Below are 27,485 nucleotides of genomic sequence, written 5' to 3'. Positions count from 1 at the left end.
TGTCTTCTGAAGCAAGACCCAGAGTAAGCAGGAGTAATGAGAGGATGCAGAGCGGCGTTTGCCCCCACCCCCTCCACCCATGACTGTTTCCCACCCTGGAGGAGACAAGGAATGACAGATGCTGGGATGCAGAGCTGTGGTCGAGGGATCACCTGATACTTTCCTGTCTTTGCTTACAGTCTTTGAACGTTGATGATAGATTTCTAATATCAATATTAGAATTCTGTTGGAGATTTTTAATTCGGCAACTTCTGTGTTGAATATAACTCTCTTGTTTCCCATAACTTTCACAAAATTGATTAAAGTTGTTCCATCTTGATTTAAAATATGTCTCTGTTTCTCATCAGGACCCCTGAACAGTGCCCTAGCGTTGTTTCATTGTTGTCAGAGAGTTACAATCCTCACGTGCGTTATGGAGCTGCCATGGCCCTGGGCATCTGCTGTGCTGGTACAGGAAACAAGGTAAAGCCCAAAGCCAGGCAGGCAGCTCTTTCCTGGCGCCAGACTGTTTTTCCTAGCAGAAAAGTTTATGTAACAGCTGTAAAAATACAAGTGTGCTATAATCTGTACTTGCCTCGCAAGCTAAGCTTTCCCGAACTTCCCCACTTTACTGTGCTGGATTGCTGAAAGCGGTTTAAGAACAAACCACATTATATGGGTGGCTGTAGTAGAAACAATGCTGTTGAATTTTTTGAAAAGCGTTGATTTCTTTAAAAAGAAAAAAAAATATTTTTCTCTTTGAAGAACTACTCTGGCCATTTTACATTGTTATTTCACATATTTAATTTGCATAATTAGTATTGTGGAAATCAAAGTTCTTCTTGAGACCACCATGGTCAATTCAGTTTGATTTTTCGTGTGTGTGTTTTAACCTTATACCTAACTGCTGTTTGTCTGTTTTTTTCCTCAAGAACGTAATAGGTAACATGGTATTTGTTAAGCCCTCAAAAGTGACAGAAAGAGCTGGGCTAGGCACATTGATGATTCGAAAACGGTTTTTCATGAGATTCATAAAGAAATGCACCAGTGTTTTAATAACAGGTATTCGTAATCAACAGCAATGACATAATCATCACATTTTGCCTTTCATAGCACACATGAACACATCTTGCCTAGTTCCTCAAAAGGTGTACTTTTTCTTTTAATAGCGTACAAGCGTGTGTCTGTGTGTGAAAGAGAGAACAAGAAAATGGTTATATCCCCAGAGTCTTTACATCAGAATGGAGCCATGTTTTAGAAATCATTTCTTATCCAAACTAAAGTAAAGCATAATTTTTGGTTTATTGATTGATTCCAGAAATTAGATTTTAACTTGCTTGACTTTTTCTCTAATAAGGAGGGTTAGTATTGGATACAAATAATTTTTCCTAGTCACATAAAACATTATTGAAGCTAGAAATTAAAATAGGCATTTTCACTGTGTGGTAAGAATTATATAAAAATTTATAGAGAGACATGCCCTTCCAGTATTCCCATTCTGTCTCCTTACCCTGCTTTATTTTTCTTCAGAGCACTTAGCATCACCTGACATATTTTTATGACTTAATTGAGCAAAAGAGTTCTTGGTCAAATACAATGAACAAATGCTGGGATATACAAAGCTCTAGTGGTTTCTTTGTCTTTTTTTTTTTACTTTTTATTTTGACCTATTTATTTATTGTCTGTCTCCTCTCCACTGAAATGTAGGGTCCCTGAGAACCAAATATTCACTGCTAAAACCTAAAGTCAGACCTGACACATAGTAGAGTTTCAGTAAACATTTGTCAATTGAATGATAGAGGGAAGATCATTTTAAGGATATGATGAGGAGCAAGTTGGACATGGTTTCTGCCCTCACAGTTTTGTTTTTTTAAATGTTTTCATTTTTTTGGAGGAGAATTTCTTACATGAGAATGTATCTTCAGTTTTATTAGAAAAGTCATTGTGTGTAAAAATACAGTTTATAGAAATTGGCCTTCATTTTTTTCCAGACACATCTGTTCTATAAATAAAGGAAAAATATAGTTGAATGTTTTGCAAAGTATTTTCTCCCTTGGGTCTTTAGTAGACATTTATGTCAGACTTCATAAGTTAAATGTAAATTAGATTTTTTTTCTTTCCAGATTATTCTGAACTTAATATGGTATCTAGGAGCAAATGTTCTTTGAGACACAGCATCTGACAAGTTAATTCAATGAACATTTTTCATTACTTTTACTAAACAAGTCTGCTTTATTTCTAGATAGTTTATATGATCTACTTATGAATATCTGTCTGAAGTTTGGCACTTTAATTTTCTTTCTGAAAAACCTGAAACACTCTGTTTATTCTAAAATATGTCTTTGAGGTTATATCACATACTCTAAAGGCCAAGTTAGTGTCTTCTAACTCATAAGTTGGAAATTTTGTTAAATTTTTATCATGACTACTTCATAAACAATATTAACAATATATGAATAATATTTGAAAAACTTATTCTTCTAAACAACAGCACTACATTTTACAGGGAAGTGAGAAAGAATGTACTTATGTGATGTTTATCTGTTAATCACTCTTGATTTTTTTTTTAATAAATAAATTGACATGTAAGGAAATCATTACTCCCCACCCCCAAAAAAGGATTCAATTCATTTACCTGGCTTTGAAACAAAGGACATTTGAGAAATTACATACTGTATTAAAATAAGTTTGATAATCATATAAACTCATTCTTCTGTTCTTCCAGATTTATACTTACCTAAGGACCTTGTTAGAGGTGCTAAACAAAGCTCCTGCAGAGTGTTTTAATAGAGCAAAAGAGTTCCTGGTCAAATATACAAAGCTCTAGTGGTTTCTTTCTCTTTTTTTTTTTTTGAATTTTTATTTTATTTTGGAGTACAGCCAGTTAACAATGTTGTGATAGTTTCAGGTGGACAGAAAAGGGACTCAGCCACAAATATACATGTATCCATTCTCCCCCAAACTCCCTTCCCATCCAGGCTGCCACATAACATTGAGCAGAGTTCCCTGTGCTAAGGAGTAGGACCTTGTTGGTTATTCATTTTAAATATGCAGTGTGTGCATGTCAATTTCAAACTCCCTAACTATCCCTTTCCCCACCCTTCTCCCCTGGCAAACATAAGTTTGTTCTCTAAATCTATGAGTCTGTTTACTAGCGGTTCCTTTAACTAGGTTTCTTAAACCTTTTGTTATGATATATACGTTCCTGGAGCCCTTGATGTGCTAGATACATTTTTGAATCTGCAAGAGGGGTTAATATATAGTATGCTAGAGTTCCCAAACTTCTTTAATCAAGGAATCCTGTTTTCATATAACTGATATTCTGAAGAATTTAATATTGGGAAAATCCTGGTAAACATTTTGGAAAATTCCACCATATATAGTCTTTCACAGTATAACCATGGAATCAGTTCTAATCCTGTTTGATTTAATTTGTGTTGCCATTCTACTAGCAAGTAAAATCTTGTTTTCAGAGTTCTGTTTGTTTTTTGTTTGTTTCGATTTAGATTTGATTTATTTAATTTTTTAAATTAGGTTTTGTAAAATCATCTTAAGATATTATCTTTCTCTAGTATTTGAAAGAAGTTGGATACAGAGTCAGACTGGCCTGAGTTTGCTACACTTAGGTGATTTTTGGCAATTCACCTTTCTGTTTCTTTGTTTATAAAGATTGTTTTCTATTGCTCTTGTTGTTTTAGTGGAAGGTATTTTATATATTTAGGATGAATATACCCTCTTCATCCTGAATATGTAATAAATATATAAAATATCTTCCACTGCACCTGGAAAATAATATTGTTTATCAAACATTAATCTCATTTTTTCTTACTTTCTTCCTGACCTCTTTTACCTGAAAACAGGGGCACTCCTGTTCTCTAAGCTTCCTTTTCACTTACCATCAGTTATATTGAAACTTAAAGCATGCTCAGTTCTGACCATTACATCCAAATAGTCTTAAATTAACTTGTGAATACAATGTTAGATGGAAATATTGTGTTAGAAAGACAGTAACTAATTTGAAAATTTAGCCACATGAACTTTATTAAAAGTTTTTTTTTATGCTTTCAGGAAGCAATTAATTTGCTGGAACCAATGACAAATGACCCTGTGAACTATGTGAGGCAAGGAGCTCTCATAGCTTCGGCTCTCATCATGATCCAGCAGACTGAAATCACTTGTCCAAAGGTGAGCGGACAAAAATATTCTCTAGGAGAGAACTAGTTCAGACTTTTCTTTAGTAGCTTATCTTCTCTTGAGTACATTTTTACCTCAGCTTTTGTGAACACAATGCATAGGAAGTGAAGAAGTAGGAGAATGGGAAAGCTTTAAGTATATAATATTCTTTGAATGCATTTTTTATAAATTAATGGTCACTTTGTTAATTCAGCTGCATAGCCATACTTGAAAAATTGGAACTCATAGGTTGGCAAAATCATAAAAATCAACTTTAATTTCTGCCTTCTGCTGTCCTTTTAAAGTTTGTTCAGTGGGATGACCTGTTCCTCTAATACATGATACAAACTCAGTGGTCCATGACTTTTTTGATTCATCCTCTGAGGCAATAAAAAGTTCTGCAGTCACTTTATATAGTGTATACAGTCTCAGTTAAGAAAAGAGCTCATCCAGATTCTCTGTAGCAATGTCGTTGCCTTCATTGGAGACCCCTTGGGCGGGGTTTCAAGTGACTCCAGGAAGACTGACTTTCTTTATCCACAACTCTTACATATTTTGCCCTCCTGCAGGTCAGATTGTAATAGATTTTCATTGCAGCTTTGCTTGCCTCTTCCTCTCTCTCCCTCCTTCCTTTTCTTCTCCCTCCCTCTTGCATTGCTTGTGCCTCAGTCAATAGCAAATGCCTCTCACTTCATGTGTCAGATGTCAGTGCACAGTGACCGCTGATTATATTAAGCCCACGGCGTAGTCTCTCTGAAGCCCATTTCTAGGCTTGGAGTTAGGAGGACTGATTTAAAGCCCAGCTTTCCCCATTCAAGTCCTTTTCACATATCCTTCTATCATCTAGTCCTCACATAGACCATGTGGGTGACTCCATAACAGATGTCAAGGCATCTATTTTAAAATCTCACGGGCTCTCCTCTCAGACCTTATTTCAGACTTTTGTGTCTAATGTATCTTTGCAGCTCAGCCAGAACTTCTCATTTTGTTGAGAAACAGATGATGTATAGATCGTATTTACATATACTAAAATTACCATGTTTGACATAATGTAATAGATGTATATAGTTTATGCAGTAATTTCAGATCTTTTCATTCTTAATTTAAACTTAGAGCATTTAACAAGCTTGTATTATTTCTGCTTCTGTATGAGAAGCAGTGAAAGAGATTGACAACAGAAAATGCCATTGGTATACTGTCTTTTTTGCTCATCAGGTAGATTTATTTTCAGCAAAGTAGATAGACTGGGAAGGGGGCAAGGGAGGGTGAAGGAGAAAAATAATTTTAGAATTCATTGATTATTCTGTGAAACTTTGTTTAATAAATTTCAGTTTCTGAGCAGTTGCTATCATTTTTGTTGCTGTTTTTTGGGGTTTTTTTTAATCCAGTTCTACTCTTTCAAAATCACTTCTAAGACTTCTAAAAACTGGATTATTGCAGAAATAGAATCAAACTTTGCATCCTGTTTTAATAATATATTACTTCTAGAACATCTTTTCAAACAGACCATGTTTCTTTTTGGGTTGTGTTTTTAAATACAGCAGTTATAATATGAGTAGTTTTTGCATCTTTTATGTCTGCTTTTGATCGTCTGTTGATCTTTGTTAGCTAGAAGTTATCCAACTGAGTAATGTCATTAAAGAAGGAAGTTTGGTCATGGAATGCATCTCCCCTAACAGAAATATACCCTGATATTTATTCACTTTGGCCTGTTACTTTCATGTTCATGTATTATGAACATGACAAATGTTTTACCATCTTCCCATCCTCTGCTGTAGAATTTCATTGATTTGATTTTATAACCATAAACTGTGTACCAACAATGGCCAAGTACTAATAAGTAACACTTTTGCATATTTAGAAAAAGTTAAAAAGAATGCAACAATTAGAATAATTATTATTTTGTAATCATTCTTAAACATTTGTTGAACCAAGTCTTAGCTGATGTGAATATGTGGAACACAATTCCATCTTCACATTGTATCAGAATCTTTGGTATTGATTCAGAATGTTGAAATGTAGTTATACCTGGTAGCCTATGCCATTAATATAAATTGCATGGGGGAAAGTTAAATGTGTACCCCAAGGACAAAAAAGCAAAACTTTATACAACAAATGTTCTTTCTGGAAACACTACCCCTTACAGTGAAATTGTTACTCAGTTCATAAATCCTTAAAGTTTCATAAATCCTTAGAGTTTAAGTTCTATTTTGTTGTTTTCTGCTCTGAAGCATATGATCAAGAGCTTTGTAGACTGTAGTTCATATCATCTCTCTTTTATCTGATAATTGCTAAGAAGACAACATTGATTGGGAATTCCCTGGTGATCCAGTGATTAGGACTCCACACTTCCACTGCAGAGAAACTGGTCAGGGAACTAAGATCCTGCAAGCCTCACAGTGAGGCAAAAAAAAAAAAAAGATATTCTTTCAGGGTGGTATGTGTTATTGCTGAAAAGAAACAACTGTTAACAAGCTTGAAGAGAAGTTCTCCAGGCTACAGGGTCCTAGTCACAAGGTTACAACCAGTCCATGAAATAAAGTGAAAATGTCTTGAAATCAAAAGTTGCATGTTAATTTAATCAAGACTATAACCCTTTCCTCAAAGGAATCCAGAAGAGATATTTCTGAGACATTTTGTGAGATTCTCAATGGAAATTTCCAAAGGAAATGTTTTTTATGTAATCGTGATCTATATCACATCCTTTTATAGAATGCTGTCTTTAAGCTCACTAAGCTCTACATATTGTGGTCTTAGTTGAACTAACTCCAGTACATCTTTGCTTTTCTTCTGCCGGTTTCTTACTCTCACAAACATAGGCCTAAGAACCTGTATACCCTTTTGGGTGATTACAGACCCAATTTAAAAAGCTGTTATACCAGAGGATCAGAACCATTTAACTAGAATAATGTTCTTTTATAGATCTTGAGAGTTATTTTGTCTCCAAAACCAAACTCTTTATGAAGAATCTACTTCTGTTTTTCTTATTAAATGAACGCCACTGTTAGCAGTTACTTGAACATGTATATAGCAAGTAACATACCTAGCATCAGATAAAAATATTGAAGTATAAGAATAGGACCTAGTGCTCATCCTTGCCCAATATCATCAAGCCTAAGACCTGCTACAAGGAAGCTTCTCCTACCACTGACAGGTACCCCATTTGGAAGTAGGATCATATTTGGCCAAGTTTGATAAGCTTTTGCAGTTCTAAAATAAATCAGCATCAACTTTTATAAGGTTCATTTTACAGTATAACACATTTGTAAATAGAAATCTATATTACATACTGTTGCCTTAAGTAAGGGGATTTAGACACTACAGGTGTTGGTGGTAATATAAAGATAAGGCACAGGCAACTAACGTGAACAAAATTATGCTAATAAAATTGAGGAGGAAGCTAGAAACATGATTTGTTATGTTGATAGGAGGAAATTATAATAGCACTGCCAGGAATATCTTGAAAAAGAAGAAAGATAATTTTCACTTTAGTCACATTAAGTTTGAGATTATAGCAAGTCATTTGGAGATAAGATGAGAACATAGGGAAATAATCAGAACTAAAGAAAAAAATAGGAGCCAGTCCAGATAAATTATGTAAGTCCAGAGCCCTTTATCTGCAATTCCAATTCCAGAAAACTCTAAAAACTAAGAATTTTATTTGTTTTTAAACTCTCATTTGGCTGTAAAATCTAACCTTGTATGAACATGTTTATAGCCTTTATCCCATTTAGTAAAATATTCAGTCATTTTGCTGCTTCAGAAATATTAATTTGGTTAATTATGGGATACTACCCCCATACTCCACTGAGGTTATTGCATAGTTAATGGTGTATGCACCTGTTAACTGTGAATTCTGAATTCCAAAATTCATTTGGCCTCAAGGATTTTGTGGAAGGAATTAAGAGCCCTAGTTGAAGTCATAAGAGCTAATGTATTATTATAAAAAGATAAAAGGGGGCAAGAAAAACCCTCTGAAATTGATCTCTGATGTACAGTTTCATTTCTATATCCTGGAAAACTGAAGGAAAAAAGAGACAGAGGAAGAGACATACCTAGGTGATAAGTAACAACAGAAAAGACTTAATGGAATTTTATTCCCTTCTCCCCCCTACCTTTATTTTTCTCTGTGGCATACAAGCATGGGTTATTTTTTTTCCCCGCAACAGTATAAGGTGTGTAGAATTAAAAACATGACGAATATTTAAAATGTAGGAATTTGGAGAGGGTAGACTTTAATCACGGAGAAGGCAATGGCACCCCACTCCAGTACTCTTGCCTGGAGAATCCCATGGATGGAGGAGCCTGGTAGGCTGCAGTCCATGGGGTCACTAAGAGTCGGACACGACTGAGTGACTTCACTTTCACTTTTCACTTTCATGCATTGGAGAAGGAAATGGCAACCCACTCCAGTGTTCTTGCCTGGAGAATCCCAGGGATGGGGGAGCCTGGTAGGCTACAGTCCATGGGGTCGCACAGAGTCAGACACGACTGACGCTACTTAGCAGCAGCAGCAGACTTTAATCAAGCACAGCAGAAAGCATGGATCACAGCATTGTCTGAAATTTAATTATCTTTTCTTTGAGATTATCATGATATAAAATGGAAAGTTAATATGACTTTCTTCTACAAATTCTAATTTGTTTTCTGTAGGGGCCATATTATTCATACTGATGAAGTTGAGTCAGAAAATCATGATCCTTAGCCATGAAATTCTTTATGAAGAATTGTAATAATGAAAATGAAGTCACTGCTGCATAAATAATAAAATAGAAAAATTTTTAAGTGATGAACAAAAACTGGCTTTTTAAGTACTAGTCTACTTAATGTTAATTGGATAAACCTATTATGTATTTGTATTGATTTTTTTTTTAATTCCATCTTTCAGATGTTGCCTTCTTATTTTGGGTGTGATTTTATATTTAAATTTTTCCTTATAATGTACATACAGTGCTTTGTCCAGTGTTTCTTTTTATAAGTTCATGAACCATTTCATAAACTGTTAGCACATAAAATTTCCATCCTATATAAGGTAATGTAAGTGTTCTTCTAAAATAAGTTCAGAATCAAAGGAATTTGACCTGTTGAACTAGAGTAAAGGCATCAAACCTTAGGATTTTTAAAGCTGGAAGGAAATTTGGTGATGATCTCATCATGCAGGGTTTTATAGTTAGAGAAAGTAAGATGTAGAGAAGTGGCTTGTTAATGGTCATAAGCTGGGTAGTGGCACAGTTAGCTCATTGTTTTCCCCATCACATTCTGTTGCTGCCTATGAATGAGAGTGAGCACCATTTTAAGAAGTATTGTTTTGTTAGAGGTAATAGTCATGGAGGACTGGTGGGATTCTTCTCTGGTATAGTAAGACAGCCGTGCTTATTGAACTATACAATGCCTTTTACACATTGCTTTATGTATATTTTACCTCATATGATCCTTAAAACAGCCATGTAGGTGTTACAATCCCTGTAGACATGAAGAAACTGAGACTCAGAAAAGATCAGTATCAAAAAAAAAAAGAAAAGATCAGTATCAAGAACTTACCCAAACAGCTTATTAGAGCAGAGGTATTTACAAGCCAGTGTCGTCTGATCCTGTATTACTCTGTATTATAGCGCAGTGTGGCCTCCCAGACCAAGATAACGGAAGGGAGAAGAGATTCTGAAAGAATATGTAGTGTAGATAAAATCATTATGTTAGGAAACTCAAATTCGGTGTTTTCCGCTTTTGGCAGATTTGGGGAACTCCATAATCATTCCTTCTTGAACAAGCAGGTTTCTTTCTCAGTACCTACCGTTTGAAAAGTGCTTGGTGGGAAAAGAAAAGTGTAAGACATGGAAGAAACATAAAATATTTCCTTTATTGTCACACAAAAATCATAGGTACTTTTAACAAGAGCATATATTTTATAAATCCTCTTTTCTAGTTATAAAAGTTAATGTATGTTAATTTTAGAAAGTACAGAAAATAATAAAGAAGCAAATAGAAATTACCCATAATCCCTCCCGAAATGTGTCAGCATGTGTGTTCCTTTTTGGTGTGTTCTTTTGGTAAGAGTAATTATTACTCCTCAAAAAGTTAATGTGTGTGCATAATGAAAATCTGTATTGTATGTGTGAATATAAATCCAAAACATACTCATGCAGCTGCAGTGAAGAGTAGTTTGTTTTAGGGTAGAATGGAAGGACTGTGCCCCATAGGAGCCCTGTAGGTGGATGGTGAGCAGAATAGCCCTAGTGCACAGTGCAGCGAAAGCCTGTGTTCACTCACACAGTTTCAGCCTGCTGACTAACAGTGGTGCAGTACAAAATCGCATTCAGCATTCCCCCGAGTCTGAATCATCCACTGTGGAATGAGGATTGAAAACAGAACTGGTGCTCTGATACCAGAAAAGTCGTGACATCTGTGCTTCAACCATGGGACAGGTCTGCCGTCAAATCTGGTCCAGACCCCCCTCTCTTTGCATGTTGTGAATCAGAATTGAGGTTTCATTACCACTTGAGCAGTCTGTTCCCTGCTCTAAAATCACACAGCAAGGGAATAGAATTAGGCTGTAATTCTTTTTCTTGTTCCTTCAGGTGAATCAGTTCAGACAGCTGTATTCCAAAGTCATCAATGATAAACATGATGATGTCATGGCCAAGTTTGGCGCTATTCTGGCCCAGGGCATACTGGACGCAGGTAAATGTTTTTAAATCTTCCACATTTATTTATCTCTTTAAATCTAATGAAATATCTTTTCTGACTATATGACAAAGTAGAAATTGAGTCTGAGACAAATTATTTCTGGAGAAAATTTGGAATCTGCAGTTCATAGAAATAATTTAGTACAGTTAAGGCTGCAAACTGTCAGGGTTTGAATCCCAGTTACTTTACAGTCCTAGCTATAGTTCCCCTCTTTATGTCTGTTTTCTTGTCTTGTAGAGTCTACCTCATAGTGTTGGGAGGATTAAAAATACATGTAAAGCAATTAAAACCATCCCAGTACCTTAGTAAAGTGTTTGATGAGTGTTGGCTGATTTTTTTCCTTTGATTTTCGTAGTATGTATCAGTTTTAAACAAGTTGACATTGGAAATTTTTTGAGGAAAATAAGTTTTAGATAAATTCTAGCAGCCAAATCATCCTAAAGTGAGGTACATGCAATATTTGCCTCATATGCATAGCACATTGTACCGGCTCCTGAATTCACATTCGTCATTACTACGCTATGGTTTGTTTCAAAAGAAATGGGCTGATTTTTCAAGATAGAATGGTGTGTTTTAGGACCTTGGATTTTGGGTTTATTTAGCAGCATACTCTTTAACTGTTTGTTATTATTGGTGATATTTCACTCAGTGAGATTCTTTCTCTAACTGTACCCTAGGCATGTATATAATATATGAATTATACATAAAAATAAAAAATTGTATAATCTTTTTTATTAATCTTTGCTGATTTGGAAGGTAAAAAATAGTATCTCAAGGTTTTCATAGTAATTCTATTATTAGGTGAGCTCTCAAACTTATTAGTTATCTTAATTTCTTCTAATAACTGTTAACCATATTTATTACCACTGTTTTATTGGTCAACTAGAAATGTGTTTATATTTCTAGTGAATGAGATCAGGAAAAGAAGCTGAATGTTTTGATACCTTAGGTTTTTTTGGTTAACCTCTTCATATTTTCCACTTGGAGTATTTTTTAGTCATAGCAAGATTTTCAGTGTCCTTATTTTATAATTTTAGGTAATCTCCCTTATAGATGAGGCTTTTTAAAAAATCTGTCTCCCTTCTAATTTGATTGTTTTACCTTTTTCTTGATTAAGTTTATTAGATTTCTCTTCATATTTGTTTATATGCTACTGTTAGTCTTTCTGCCCCCTAGATTATTTTGGCTTGACTCTTATTTGCTTTTCTCTCTCTCTCTCTCTTTTTTTTTTTTTGTAATGTTAGTGCAGTTTTCTAAGTTTCTAAGGCAAATACTCTTCTCTTTTAATCCATTTGTCTAATGGCATTTGTTTTGTTTTAATTTTCCAAGAAGTTGAGAGTTTTCTGCTTAAATTTTTAGTGTTTAAGGTACAGTTTATATTTTTCTCTTTTCAATTTAAAAATAGGTTATTGCAGCTGTATATAAATAAGGAAAATATTCTATGGATACTTCAGATGAAGTAAACCATTTCAGTTCTTGACAATATTGATTCTCTTTTTCCTGTGGTTATAAACATTACAGACATTGACATGCCATAGTTTCTTCCTTCTCATTCTTTGCCACCTTTCAAGGTTTTTATGTTATACTTACATTGTCATTGTTGTTGTTCAGTGATTAAGTCATGTCCAACTCTTTATTACCCCATGAACTGCAGCACGACAGGCTTCCCTGTCCTTCACTGTCTCCCAGAGTTTGCTCAAACTCATGTCCATTGAGTTAGTAATGCCATCCATCCATCCATCCTCTGTCATCCCCTTCTGTTGCCCTCAATCTTTCCCAACATTAGAGTCTTTTCCAGTGAGTCAGCTCTTTGCATCAGGTGGCCAAAGTACTGGGATTTCAACTTCAGCATCAGTCCTTACAGTGAATATTCAAGGTTGATTTCCTTTAGGATTGGCTGGTTTGATCACCTTGCTGTCTAAGGGACTCTCAAGAGTTTTCTCCAGCACCACAGTTCAAAAGCATCAGTTCGTCAGCATGCAGCCTTCTTTTGGCTTCCCTGGTATCTCTGCTGTTAAAGAATCCACCTACAGTGCAGGAGACCCTGGCGTCGGGAAAATCCCCTGGAGAAGGGAACGCCTACCCACTCCAGTATTCTTCCCTAGAGGATTCCATGGACAGAGAAGCCTGGCAGGCTACAGTCCATTTGATTGCAAAGAATTGGACACAATTCTCTGAGTGATTTTCGCTTCACACTCTTCACAGCCTTCTTTATGGTCCAACTCTCACATCCGTACATGACTACTGAAAAAACTGTTGCTTTGACTATATGGACCTTTGATAACAAAGTGTTGTCTCTGCTTTTTAATACACTGTCTAGTTTTGTCATAGCTATTCTTCCAAGGAGCAAGCATCTCTTAATTTTGTGGTTGCAGTCACCATCCGCACTGATTTTGGAACCCAAGAAAATGGAATCTGACACTCTTGACATTTTCCACATCTATTTGCCATGAAGTGATAGGATCTGATGCCATGATCTTAGTTTTTTTGAATATTGAGTTTTAAGCCAGCTTTTTCCTTCATCAAAAGGCCCTTTAGTTCCTCTTCACTTTGTGCCATTTAAGTGGCATCATCTGCATATCTGAGGCTGTTGATATTTCTCCCAGCAGTCTTGATTCCAGCTTGTGATTCGTTGTCATGGCTCATAACAAATACATTCTCTTGTGAAATTATAGTTCTCAGTTTAGTCTTAGATTCATGTTTAAATGAATTCTTGCTTACCACCATTTCTTTTTTGCTGCTGCTTTTTCCAGGGTATCTATACTAAGACTTGACACTTAACTGACTGGATTTTGTCAGTCTCTAGTATACATTCAGGTTCACTCTGTGGGTTTTGATAGATGCATAATGATATGTATCCACCTTTACAGTATGATACAGAATAGTTGTACTGCCTTAAAAATCCTCTGTGCTCTACGTTTTCATCCCTCCCTCCCTCCTATCTCCAGTCCCCTAGCAGCCACTAATCTTTTTTGCTATCTCTTAGCTTTAGTGTTTCCTTTTCCAGAATGTTATACAGTTGGAATCATACAGTGTATAGCCTTTTCAGATTGACTATTTTTGGTAATTGGTTTTTAAATAGGATTTAGAAGTAACGTTTTACCATTCCATAATCTTTTATTTTTTCTTTTAGCTGCTTTGTTTTGAATTTTATGATTTTACATTTCAACCCTTTACTCATTCATTCATTGGATTTTTACTAAATCAGAGTCATTTGTTAAGGAATTGGGGAGAGAACAATTCTTTATTTTAGCTTTATTCTGCCATCTCTACTAGAAGTCCTCTCTGTGTTTTCCCCTCCTTCCTCTTTGAACCCCTCTCTCCTTCTGCCACTTTTTTTGTGTCTGTTTGATCTGTGATGAGCCAATTAAATTTTGGTGCTTCTTTCCATTTCTTTTTAGTGTTATTAAAAGTTCTGTAGTGCCATGTTCACTATTAGGAGCATAAAATTATTTCCTTTCCCTTTTTCACTTTGCTTTAGAAAAAATTTTAGTACTGTGATTTGTCTCAGAAGTTAATGGTAATAGAGAAAATCCGGAGAGGGAAACTTCAAAGAAATGAGTGAAGTTGAAGTTTATGAGAACTCATTCAATGATTTAGTCTCTTCATGGAGAAAAGCTGGAGATTAAGAAAGTTTATAGTTGAAGTTTATAAAACTGTGCAAATACTATCAGTAAAATAAACTTTCCCTTGTTTTATATTAATCTCACACTGTTAGAACAAAAGGCAGGTTTAGTTTCTAAGTCTGAAGAAGATAGATTTCATTGAAATAAAAGGAAATTCAGCTTCAAAACAGGTCAAATATCACATTCTCTAGGAAGCCTTTCCTTCCCTTCTACCCTCTTCAGCCTCTGCCATGGGTTAGGTGGGCCTAGCTTTATGTCTGTCATAATACTTTTATGCCTTATTTTAATTATCAAATTATCCATCTTCACTAGATTGGAGCTGCTTGGAATCTTTTTCAGCATTTTGTTCAGAATTCTCAATCCGTAGTAAGCATCTGTGAATATGAGGTCAGAATGGGGAGGAATATAAGCCAACAGTAAAAGTAGAACTCATTCCTGTTGGAAAAATACATTTAAAGTATACCTGATTTTTTCTAGGTAAAATTGTAAATGAAATATCTATAAAGGAGTAACGAAAAAATCTAGGTTATTTGGTTGAACAGTAGAACCCTGATTCTTACAAAAAATTAAAATGCTTTTTGGTTTAAGTTTGTATTCACTTCCTGATTCCAAGCAAAATGTGAAGACATCTGTGAGATACTGAGATGAAGTGGAATCAAACAATGGAGATCCACAATTGGAATTCAGATTAGGATGTTGACTAGGCGCAAACAAGCCCTGTTTTCATAGGCTGCATTATATGAAGTACAAAGTTCACATCTTGAGTTCTGGGGTCTAACACTAACACTGTGACTGTAGACCAGAGGCAGCAACACAGTAGCCCGTGGGCCATATCTGCCTTAAACACGTGTTTTTGCCTGCCTAGCAAAATCTGCAAATACTTGTCAGAAATCCGGATTCAAGTGCACTTTTAAAAACAAAATTACATGATGACCATGGACCTACACCCCGAGTAACATGTCCTCTTTAAATATGATACGAACTTTTCCGTTTGCTTCAACCATACTGCTTTCTCATTTGTTTACCTGACCTGTCCTAAAGACATTCATGTTTGCAACCTCCAGAGCATCCTAGAATCTCAGCCTTATGAGGGCCTGTAAAGATGTAGCTAACTGACACTTGGACCTTAGTTCTTCTTTACTGGCTTTCAAACTGTATTTCTCTATACTCCCTCAGGGGATAGTCTAGGAGACATGGCAGCTGGTAGATTAATAGGTCAGGTTCAAGCCCAAAATCTCTTCTAATTTAATAGAATTAGCTCTGATTTGTTTTATATATTATGCTTCCTCCAAAAATTTTTTAAATCAAATCAAGGATTCGATATTAAAATTTTTCTTTTTTCATGGTAGTGCTCTAGTGCAGATGGTCAGATTCAAACTCTCATTTTGCCAATGGGGCAAAAAAAACCTTTTAGAGGTAAAATGATTTGTATAAGATCACAAGCCTAGTTAATCTTGGTGCTACCTGCGTTCAGACAATACTAAAGCAGAAAGACAAAAAGAAGCAAACAGTATCTACCTCTTGTCTTATGCTGTTGTATGACATGTACTAAAATTTTACTTTTAGTTTGTACATTAAAAGCCAGTGTACAATATAGATTAATATTTAATTTAACGTATAAGTTCTGATTCCTTCAGGCTTAGTTTTTTAAAAATGCCTAGTGTATGTTTGTGTGTATGTATGTGTGTGTGTGTGTGTAAAGAAGTTTTCGATTACCCTGAGTCCAACATTTCCTTTTGGAGACCCTTGATAGATCACTGGCTAATTCCAGTGACTTCATATTAGATTTTATGAACTATACTCTCAAACTAATCACCAAATTCTTTTCTAGTGCAGTACTTAGAAATTGTAGTTTGCTCTGCTAGATTCATGTTCATGATTTCTGTCCTTTTCTGCAGGTGGACATAATGTCACAATCTCCTTGCAGTCCAGAACTGGACACACCCATATGCCTTCTGTGGTTGGCGTGCTTGTCTTTACCCAGTTCTGGTTCTGGTTTCCTCTTTCACACTTCCTGTCATTGGCTTATACCCCTACCTGTGTCATTGGCCTGAACAAAGACTTAAAGGTATGTTTGCAAGAGCTCAGTTTTATAGAATATCTTTACTATATCCTGTTCGCCACCCACTCATGAGGATTTTCATGAAAATCTTAAAGATTAGTTGGCATCTTATTAATAAAATATTTTCCCCTCAGACTGAGTCACCTTACTGAGAGGAGTGTGTTGGTGGAAGTTTTGAAAATTAAGTCTCTTTACTAACAGTGTAACCTTGGGTAAATCAGTTAAGAAATGGTGAGAGGGGGCAAAGGCTTTATAATCATTGATGAATTTTATTTAATATTGAACGTCTGTGAGAGCTTTTGTAGGATTTCATGCAGATAAATGACATGGTGAGATTTGCAGTTTAGAAACATCATTCTCGTATCAGTGGAAATTTGTTACAATGCTGTTGCAACCATCTGGGCAAGGGAGACCTAAACTAAACCTTACTAAGAAAGGAAGGTTAGAGACAGGGGTATGTTCCATTGTTATGCAATGCTAGAGTGTTTGCTGGAGGAAAGGATTGTTACTAAGGGAAAACCAGATAGGTAGATGTCCCTTTGGTAGTGACAAAACAGGACCAGGGAGGTGAGGAGCCAGGGGCAGTGATAGAATGAAACTAGTCACATAAGTCAAAGACTTAAGGTGATGCATTCCCTGTCATCACACTGTTTTGGAGTGGAACGAGGCAGGGGTCGTGGTTTCACTTGTGTCTTTCTCAGTCCTTTGGCCCAGTGATTCACTTTCTTGGTCTTCCATCCTCTCAGAGGCTTTCTGACCTTTAAATAACTCTTACATTTGGTCATCACTGTTGTTAAAATATTCTTTAAGTTTTCAAGGTGGAAAAATTTTAGGTAAAAAAATGACATAAAGATTGAGTGTTTCACTGGATTGATTTTTTTTTTCTTCAGTATAGCTGTATAGCCAATTAATTGTCTTGTAAATGTTTCAATATTAACTACTTGTATATATATATCGAGCAGTTTGCTCTCTTAGAGCAAGAATCTTTTGGTTTCCCAATCTCTAACATTGTGGTTAAATATACAGTGTAATCTTAGGGACTTCTTCCTCCGGCACACAGTTTTGTGATCTCTATATCCATTCCTTACAATGAAAGTGGGATGGAAAAGACAAGGTTGCTTGTCCTAGTAAATGTCGTGCTTATTACCATTCCCTATCAATGCAAATTGGGTAAAAGAGAAAATTTCAGACTAGAGAACTTTAAACCTGGTCACCAAGTAATGCAAAGCCAACTTTTCCATTAGGCTCATGCTAGACTCTGTAGTGTAAGGAAGGGACGTGGAAGTTAGGTGTGCAGATTAGATAATCAGATGATACTACAAAAAAGGTAACAGTTGATCTGATGCTCACACCATGACTGGGACTTAACCCTCTGAAGCAGGGTGCATGGTAAAATGAAAAATGAAAGGGATGCCTGTTCAAAGGCACAGAGCTTCAAGAAAGTATAGGAACCACAGTGGTTCTGTAAAGCACCTCAAAACTAACTCAGTGAAAGAAGACAGATGCCTTTAAGGGAAGTGTGGTAACATAATTGAATAGCTGTGTGATTTAATGTGAATTGAAACTTCTGGCATCCCTTTGCATCTGTATGCTTATTTTGAGTATAGAATCCTTAAACCTTGATTTTGATTATTTTAATAAAGGGGAAGAATTCTCTTATTTCTTCAGATGCCGAAAGTTCAATATAAATCAAACTGTAAACCATCAACATTTGCGTATCCTGCCCCTCTGGAAGTACCAAAAGAAAAAGAAAAGGAAAAGGTAGGTTCTTTGTTACTTTGAGCACCATTTGTACCTATATAGGAGCTGCTTAGTGTTTCACTTGGGTTTGTTTTAAATACTGTTATGTTTTAAAGTAGGTATTTTTAAAGTAATACTTCTTATGGTCAAATCCAGCATTACACAAGAGATGGAGTGAAAGCCCTTTTCTCTCCTGGTCATCCAGGTCCCATGTTTCAGGAGTCATAATTTGTGAATCCTCCAAATGTTTTTTCTGCACATGTCAATACTTTTTATACCACAAATCATGTTTTCTACATGCTGTTCTGCATCTTACTGCTTTCATTTTAGCGGTTCTTTTAATGTGTATTGATCTCATTTTTTCCAAAGCTGCAGAGCAAGCCCTTCGTGTGTATATTGTTTTACCAGTTCCTTATCTGATAGACATTTAAGGTTATTTCTGATTTATCACTGTTACAGATGAGACTGGGATAGAGTTTTTATACCTGTGTATTTGTGCACTTGTACAAGTATATCTGTAAGTTAGGATCTTAGATGTGGAATTGCTTGATCAAAAGTAATGCAAATTGTTCATTTTTATAAGTATTAACTGAATTTCCTTTCAAAACGGATATAACCGATTTATAGTCCTCCCAATGAGTATAAAGATATTCAGTTAAACTATGGTAAAATTGAGAGCTGTGCTTGTCCCTGTAGTTTTCTCAGTAAAATTATCCTTTATGACACTTCAGGTTTAGGAAAATGACTTTTTCTCTTAAGAGAATATTCCGTATTAGCCAGTTGATTGTTTGCTGTAAATGTTATGGTTGCTGCTGCTGCTGCTAAGTCGCGTCAGTCGTGTCCGACTCTGTGCAACCCATAGACGGCAGCCCACCAGGCTTCCTGTCCCTGGGATTCTCCATGCAAGAACACTGGAGTGGGTTGCCATTTCCTTCTCCAATGCATGAAAGTGAAAAGTGAAAGTGAAGTCGCTCGGTCGTGTTCGACCCTAGCGACCCCATGGACTGCAGCCTACCAGGCTCCTCCATCCATGGAATTTTCTAGGCAAAAGTACTAGAGTGGGGTGCCATTGCCTTCTCCGAATGTTATGGTTAAGTAGGGATAATTACGTAATTGATGAAATTTCCAGGTGGTAGGTGATAGTGTCCTTTGATAATAGCATCTTGTTCATCAGCTGTGTATCTTATTCATCAGCTGTGTTTCAGGGTGCCCCCCTACCTTTGAGTCTAAAACAAGGGCAGCTTTACACAATTACTGCCTAGCCTTTCAAGGTCCCTGTTTCACTTCTGGTTTCAGTGAGACCCATCAAGGATGATAATTCCAGGTTAACCACTTAGCCACTGTGGGTTACCATTGTAGGGCATCTAGTCCAGTGAAAGAGCTTTACAACCAGGTTTGGAGAAAATTATTGTTTTCCAGTGCTTTCCCTATCAAGTAAAAAAGGATGTGGCACCCAGATCTCTGTCTCAGAAACTTATCGTAGCAAATTAACATCCAAGGTATACTACAGATTTCAATTAAAAAATTTAGAGCTATATTGGACACAAGCCTCTAGCAACTAAAGATTTACCTGATGACTGTAACAGTAAGTTATCCTTATATTCCCAGATTATTTTGTTCTTTTCGATTCTTTACTACCAGGAAACAACAGCATTGTAGAACGGAATTCTCACTGGGCTTGTGCGTTTGTGTGTAAGTGAAACTGTTAGTTGCTCAATTGTTGTGACCTTGTGACTATAGCCTGCCAGGCTCTTCTATTCATGGCATTCTCCAGGCAAGAATACTGGACTGGGTTGTCATTCTCTTCTCCAGAGGATCTTCCTGACCCAGGGATTGAACCTGGGTCTCCTGCATTGCAGGCAGATTCTTGACCCTCTGAAGCACCAGGGAAGCCTGTGTATTATAATAGTTTACTCTGTTCACTCCTCTAGGTTTCCACTGCTGTGTTATCTATAACTGCCAAGGCTAAAAAGAAGGAAAAAGAAAAGGAAAAAAAGGAAGAGGAGAAAATGGAAGTGGTGGGTATAACTTTCTGGTGATATGGGTTGATGTAGCTGTCTCTATCATGGTCCAGATTCTTCCTTAGTTGAACGTTGTTATACCTTGTTCTTGAGTTCTTTAAATAATTATCCTGTTCCAAGCATGGAAACTCATAAAATTTTACTTGAAAGAGACTTTAGAAATTAAACTCATTCGTGGGGATAATAGTAGGGTACAAATCAAGAATGAGTTCTTGGAAGGAATGACAACTAAAATGGGTTTTGAAGGGCAGAGTAGGATTTTCATCAGACAGTGCGGTGATGGTAGGAGAAAGAAAAGCCCTTTCAGGCAAAGGCAACATCATTTATTTAAATATCTCTGCTAATGGAAAAATCTTCTTACCCTTTTCAATTAAGTTAAATATCACTCTCACCCCAAGCAGTTATCATCTCTGTCTTCTGAGTCTGGTATCAGTTTGGTTCTATTTCCATTATATCTAATCCTAACTACCTTTTGCACCTGATAGTTGCTCAGTAAATTTATTAAACAGTGCTGTAAAACAGAAGTGAACCTTTATGGGACTATATTTTTTTCCCTCCCCCGCAGGATGAAGCAGAGAAAAAGGAAGAAAAAGAGAAGAAAAAAGAACCTGAGCCAAACTTCCAGTTATTGGATAACCCAGCCCGAGTTATGCCTGCCCAGCTTAAGGTCCTAAGCATGCTGGAGACCTGTAGATACCAGCCTTTCAAACCAGTAAGTTACCAATTGCCCTTAGTTATACCAGTAGGATGTTAATCTCTAAGGCAATGGAATCTTTATAGAGAAAGATAAATTGCCCAAATGTTGGAAACAGCTCTCTAGTACTAATAAATCTCTTAGCAAAAGTGAACATACCCTTCCATTCATACAGATTTGGATTCTTGACTTTTGTGTAACCGTTCATCTACCAAAGGTTTACATCATAGAGTTACTAATACAGCATAGTGATTAGGACCATGGACTCTGGAGCTGGACATCCTGAGTTTAAATCCTGATTCTACCACTTTCAGCCTGAGTAATCTTAAGCCAAGAACTAATCCTCTCTCCATCAGTTTTCACTACTATAAAATAAGAATTATGATCCCTAACTCATGAGAATGTGATTGAACAACGTAATATACAAGCGTATACAAGCTTGTATACAAGCATATACAGTTAAATCACAAGCACAAGAGTGTTCTGTTTTACAATTAGAAAAGGATCTTCATGCCACTTAATTTATTCTAGGGCAGAAAGTTTCGTGTTAGAAACAAATGCTGATCAGAAATTTGAGCATGGTAATGTCTTTCTTTTTTGAGTTCTTATATCTTGCAAATTGGAGAACCATTAGTAGATACACTTAGTACATTCAAATCCTGGACCAATCTGAAATGTCATAGATAAGATTTCTAGATTCTTCTGGAAAAGTAAACCCATTCTCATTGGCTTGAAGGTGTTCCCTGCTGGTGGTGACAACTCTTACTCACAATTGTGAATCAGGGTCTTACCCGACTAGATTATCAGGAAACAAGGGCAGAGGATGGAAGATAGCTGTATTTAATGGAAGAGCTGGAACTGGGTGGAACTGAGTTTATATTGTAGCTCTGCCATGTCTTAGCTGTGTGACAGACAGCTCCTTAAATTGCTTCCTGTTTGTTTCCTCATCTAATAATTGGAATGGTGATATTACCTACCACTCAGGAATATTGTTAAGATTAAATAGGTTGTTATGTGTGAAATACCTAAAACAATATCTATAAGTGGTAAATCCTCAGTCAGTAGCTATTACTTGGTGATGGTGACAAGTCATTTCTGTGGGTAGCAGCAGTCAGGCCAGGAAGGATAGAACAGTTTGAAGGTCTTCTCCCACCTCCTATTAATCTTGCATTACTGGGACCCAATACTACTTGGCCTGTAATGTTGAATGAATGAATTGTTAGAACCACCAGTGGAGAAGGGAATGGCAACCCACTCCAGTATTCTTGCCTGGAGAATCAATCCCATGGGCAGAGGAGAGCCTAGTGGGCTACAGTCCATGGGGTTGCAGAGTTGGACACAACTGAGCGACTTTTACTCACTCACCAGTGGACACATTATATTAGTCACTGTCTAATCTGCAACCCAGCTCACCTAAGTGACATGTTTCTAGAAAATATATTCTAACAGCATGCTTTCAAAACTGCTTTTGCCAGAACAGCTGTATTAGTACACAACCAGTGAACACTTTAAGCACACACAAGATACGCAGTGATTTTGACAGTTATGAAGAACTAAAGACAGCAAAGTATATGCTCAGTGTCATGACACCATATGAGGAGGCTGGTTTGCCTCAGCTGGAACTTAAATGATTGTTAAACCTTTGCTCAAATCAGAGGAAATATATTTCCTATGTCTGTGCCTGGCTGGCTGTTGGTAGGACCCCAGTCATACACATAGCCCCTCAGCAAAGACTGGGAGACTTATTCCCAGTATATAAGGATCTTCCTCACTAGTTATTAGCTGTCCAGTCAGATAACTGAGAGATTTCAGTGGTCACATACAACAAAAATACTCTCTAGAAAAGTCACAAAACATAACTTTTTTTTTTAATGGGCAAAGGATTTGAATAGGCATTTCTCCAAAAAGATTTACAAATGGCTAAAAGCACATGAAGACTCTCAACGTCATTCATCGTAAGGGAAATGTAAATCAAAACCACAAGGAGATGCTTCATCATACCTACTAATATACCTGTAATCAAAAAGGCAGACAGTAAATTTTAGATTAAAGTTAGCAAGGATGTGGGGAGATTGGAACCCTCAGATGGCACTGGTGTAGGAGTGTACAGTGTTGTTGCAGCCTCTATGGAAACCAGTTTGACAGTTCCTTGAAAAATTAAATGCGGGCATATCATATGACCCAGCAATTCCACTCCTTGGTATATGCCCAAGAGAATGAAAACCATGTCCACACAAACACTTGTGCACTGATGTTTATATCAGCTTTACACATAATAGCCAAAAGGTGTAAACAACTCAGATGTCCATCAAGTGGTGGGTGAATAAATAAAAATGATATGCACAATGGAATTTTATTCATCCAAAAGAAATGACATAGTGATATATACCGCACCATGTTTGAACCTAAAAACATTATCCTACGTGACAAAAGCCAGACACAAAAGACCACATGTTGTATGATTCTGTTTATTTGAGATGTCCAAAACAGAGGAATCCATAGAAACAGAAGTTGTTTTAATGGTTGCAAGGGCTGGAAGTAGGGGAAAATGAAGACTGGCTGCTAATAGATGCAGAATTTCTTTTAGATTAAACATTCATCAGAATGTGCTCTTGAATTAGATAGTGGAGGTGGTTTTATGACTCTATGAATATACTTATGAAAAACACTGAATTGTATACTTAAAAGAGTTAATTTATATTATGTGAATTATATCTCAATTTTGGAAAAAAGACTGCCTCTGTGTGTTTGTGGTGAAGAAAAGAGTGCCCCCTGACTCATCTCCTCTAGTACCCTGCTGGCAGGGTCATCAGGTCCTTCCTCAGACATTGGGTTTAATCTTGAAAATGGGTTGCATTCCTACTGTTTCCTGTCCATCTTAAAAGACGCCTTACAGAGAGTATGGAGCTTTTGGCAGCAGGAAGTGTCCCATTGTCTCTGTCTTCAGTTGTCACTAGCCTTCTCAGAAAACAGACTGTCGTATATCTTATTTTCTGATTAGAGAATGTGTGAACTCTCTAACATATAAGGCATTAATAAATCTAAACCATGTAGGTATAAAAAGCTCTTCCTATATGTTGGTTATACTGCAGGATTTGGGCTGGAGGATTCCAGTTAAGCACGAAATAGTACTGTTACAACATAGAGCCATTGTTTCCAAAATGCAGGAAGGCCTCTGCTGACTCTCCATTGGTCCTTTAGAGGTTCATACACACTTTTAGACCATGAAGTATTAAGATAGTGGCCAAGTAACTCTGTTCTTGGGTGAATATTGGTAGTAAAGTCAGGGACCATTCATAAAATGGTTTTTTTCAAGAAAACTTTTTAAGGAAAAGGGTTATAGATTAATATGTATGGATATGTGTGTATTGAGACAGGGGAAATAGTTTAGAAATTCATGCAGGCACACCAGTTTTCTAGCGTGGCAGAGCAGGGTTCTGATGGGAAAATTAGATTAGGTTGAACCGCAGAGATGCTTATACATATGTGAATCATTTGACTAATGTGCTTGGGCTTCTTTTCCTTCCCAGTAATGTGCTTTGGTAGAAATGTGTTTTTTCCAGATGTGCCCTCCACTGTTGACTGATTTAATTAGAGAGAGCAGCTTTCCATTTCCTTTGACACAGGCAAGCAAATAGAATAAGATTGGTACACCAGAGATGGGCGAACAGTTTGGCTCTTGAATTTACCTTTTGCTAATATGTTTGGGAGAGGGCGTAATAGAATTGCTTCTACATTCTACTTCCCTTTTATTTCCCATCTAGTTTTTCACTGTCTTGCATCACAACGATTTGTAGATTAAAATGAAAAACACTCAGATATTTGTGATATTTATATTGTTCTGTCATTCTAAAATTTCTGGAGAAAAATACTCTTTTCATTTATAAATTGTCTTTTGTGTCCAAAATGATGCTTTTCACACAAATGATAAAAGGATCTATTAGATTGTGTGTCTTAAACTTTAGCATGCGTAAAAATCACCTGAGGATCTTGTTAAACACAAATTCAGAATTCTAAAGTAGGGCTAAGTTTTCTGCATTTCTAACAAGCTCTGACATGATAATGATGCTACTGGCCCAGGACCACATGTTAAGTAGCACAGCATTAGAGTGCCTCATTGGATAGTAAACATTTTCCCTGCAGTCCAGCTAAGGCTAGTACAGTACTAGGTAATGCTTCTTAAATCGGGATGCATCATCCAAACAGAGCAACACTGCGTGTTCCACCCTCCAGAGCCATTGGATTAAATTGGAGGATACTCTTATAGCCGACAGTTATCTTTATCCTTTGTTATATACACTGGCAGTGCTGTCCACGTTCAGTCCTCAGACTAACCTGAAGGAATAGATGAGGAAGATATTATTAGCCCCATCTTACAGTTGAAAAGTTAAGTTACTGGTGTAGCCTCACACAGGGACAAATGCCAAGTTTCCTGACTGTCATCTAGGAGAGTGTAGTTCCAGTTTTCTACTTCCAAATCATTCTCATTCTCTTGGGGTACCATTTAACAAGTATGCACTCAAGATTGTGGAGCATTCTGGAAATATGAGTGGAGCTTGAGCATCTTCATTCTTTGCTCTGTTTAATAGCTGTCCATTGGAGGCATCATCATTCTGAAGGATACCAGTGAAGACATTGAAGAGCTGGTGGAACCCGTGGCAGCTCATGGCCCAAAAATCGAGGAGGAAGAACAAGAACCAGAACCTCCAGAACCATTTGAGTATATTGATGACTAAGGACCAGAGGTGCGTGTGGAGCAAAATTGTATACCGCGAGAAGTCTCTCTGTCGATTCTTCACAAATGTTTTTACAAGGACGTGATCTCACTTTGCCCTTCTGTTCTTAATCCCTATTTGTGTAAATGACATTAAAACTTCTCTTTATTTGACCTCTTCCTGAATATGTAACCACCAATTCCTTTTTCTTTTTTTCTTGATTCTCTTCCCCTAGTCTAGTGTTCTGCCAGTTCTATTCAAAGTGGCTGATCTGCAAACTGTTTTCATAGGTCCCTGAGGAAGGGGCTTGCTCCAGAATGTAACTCAGTGCTTCGCTCATCAAAAAGCCTTGCTATTCTCTAACCCCCCCAAAAAATAACTGAACTGTCTGTCTATTCAGTAATGGAGTTGATTTCCATTCTGATGTAAGCTCCTTCTTGTGGATCAGTTATAGTTTGTGGACTGGCACTGTTCTGTAGATTACACTTTGAGTAGCACAAGTCTGAATTTCTCATGATTCTTCTCTCTTTCCTTTGGTAATACTTCGGGCTCTAAAAGCCTTACAATTCATTTATTCAGTGAAGCTACTGAACATCTAATATGTATAAGACAATAGTGCTTATTGGTACTTGTGGTCAGTTAGACTGTAAACAAAGCTTTGTCCAGTTGAAAAAGATAATTATTATGCTAGTTTCCTAACCGAAGGGGATTTTTAGGTGCAAAAGATTGCAATTTCACAAAATTATCATTCTGTTCCTCTATTTTTTTTTCAAATGGGTGTTACATATTTGAAGATGCAATTCCCTGGTGGCTCAGAAGATTAAAAAATCCACCTGCAGTGCAGAAGACCTGGGTTCAGTCCCTGGGTTGGGAAGATCCCCTAGAGGAGGGCATGGCAACACACTCCAGTGTTCTTGCCTGGAGAATCACCATGGGCAGAGGAGCCTGGAGGGCTACAGTTCATGGGGTCACAAAGAGTCGGACACCACCGAGCAACTAAGCACAAACTGTATAATCAAGGTTCTCTAATCCCACCGTAGGACAAATAGGTTATAAAACAAACATGAATTGTACTCTTCAAAGAAGATAAGAATAGTATCGTTATGACAAAGGAAAAATACATTTTAAATGTCATATTGCAGATCTAGCTTCATAAGTTACAATTAAAGCTTTCTCAGATAAATAATTAAGGCAGAAACCCTGCTCTTAGTAGCAACATATAGTCAGGCCCCCAGGAGACAATTTTCAGATTGATAACTTCTATTCCTGCTTTTGAAAATTACCTTTCAGCTCTTGCTGGTTTCCTAAGCTTTACCCAACCAGCACACAGCAGTATTAATACCCTGAGCTCTCAGTTTGTGTGCAGAACTGAGCTCACGTTAGCCCCTGGCAGCCTTTCACAATCCCTTACTGAAAACCTCCCAATTAAGTCTTTCAGGGCCGTGAACTACCAGATGGCGTAGAAGTTTTCAGTTGGAAATTGGATTCTTGTTAGTTTTTAAAAGGGCAAAACATTCAGTCCAATAAGAATCTGAAACCTATAGTCTGTCTTAGTACAAACTGGCATATTGGGACTGTATCAGCAGGGTTAGGAGCTTGGTTTTTTTGTTTATTTTGTTATGTCTTGGCTGCACCAGGCCACATGCACAATCCTAGTTCCCAGACCAGGGATCAAATTTGTGCCCCTTGTGGTGGAGGTGTGACGTCTTAACCATTGGACCGCCAGGAAAGTCCCTAGGGGCTAGTTTTAAAGTTCAGCATCTAGTGTCTTTGGGGCAGTGCGAGGTGGGA

The 27,485-nt window shown here is 36.9% G+C and overlaps 1 protein-coding gene across 1 annotated transcript in view; it reads left to right on the top strand.

Annotated features, from left to right (window-relative positions):
- The window catches only part of PSMD1 (proteasome (prosome, macropain) 26S subunit, non-ATPase, 1), an 80,643-nt gene that overhangs the window by 52,750 nt on the left and 408 nt on the right, over positions 1-27,485 (top strand). The window contains exons 18-25 of the mRNA XM_010837099.1: positions 348-462; positions 4,048-4,164; positions 10,728-10,830; positions 16,361-16,530; positions 18,193-18,285; positions 20,196-20,282; positions 20,851-20,997; positions 25,569-25,724. Of these exons, the coding sequence (XP_010835401.1) occupies positions 348-462; positions 4,048-4,164; positions 10,728-10,830; positions 16,361-16,530; positions 18,193-18,285; positions 20,196-20,282; positions 20,851-20,997; positions 25,569-25,715 (979 nt within the window). The 3' untranslated portion in view covers positions 25,716-25,724. The remainder of the gene's footprint in view (positions 1-347; positions 463-4,047; positions 4,165-10,727; positions 10,831-16,360; positions 16,531-18,192; positions 18,286-20,195; positions 20,283-20,850; positions 20,998-25,568; positions 25,725-27,485) is intronic.

This window comes from Bison bison, unplaced genomic scaffold, assembly GCF_000754665.1.
Source record: "Bison bison bison isolate TAMUID 2011002044 unplaced genomic scaffold, Bison_UMD1.0 scf7180017864068, whole genome shotgun sequence".
Classification (NCBI taxonomy): domain Eukaryota; kingdom Metazoa; phylum Chordata; class Mammalia; order Artiodactyla; family Bovidae; genus Bison; species Bison bison.
This window is presented reverse-complemented; position numbering and strand designations above follow the sequence as displayed.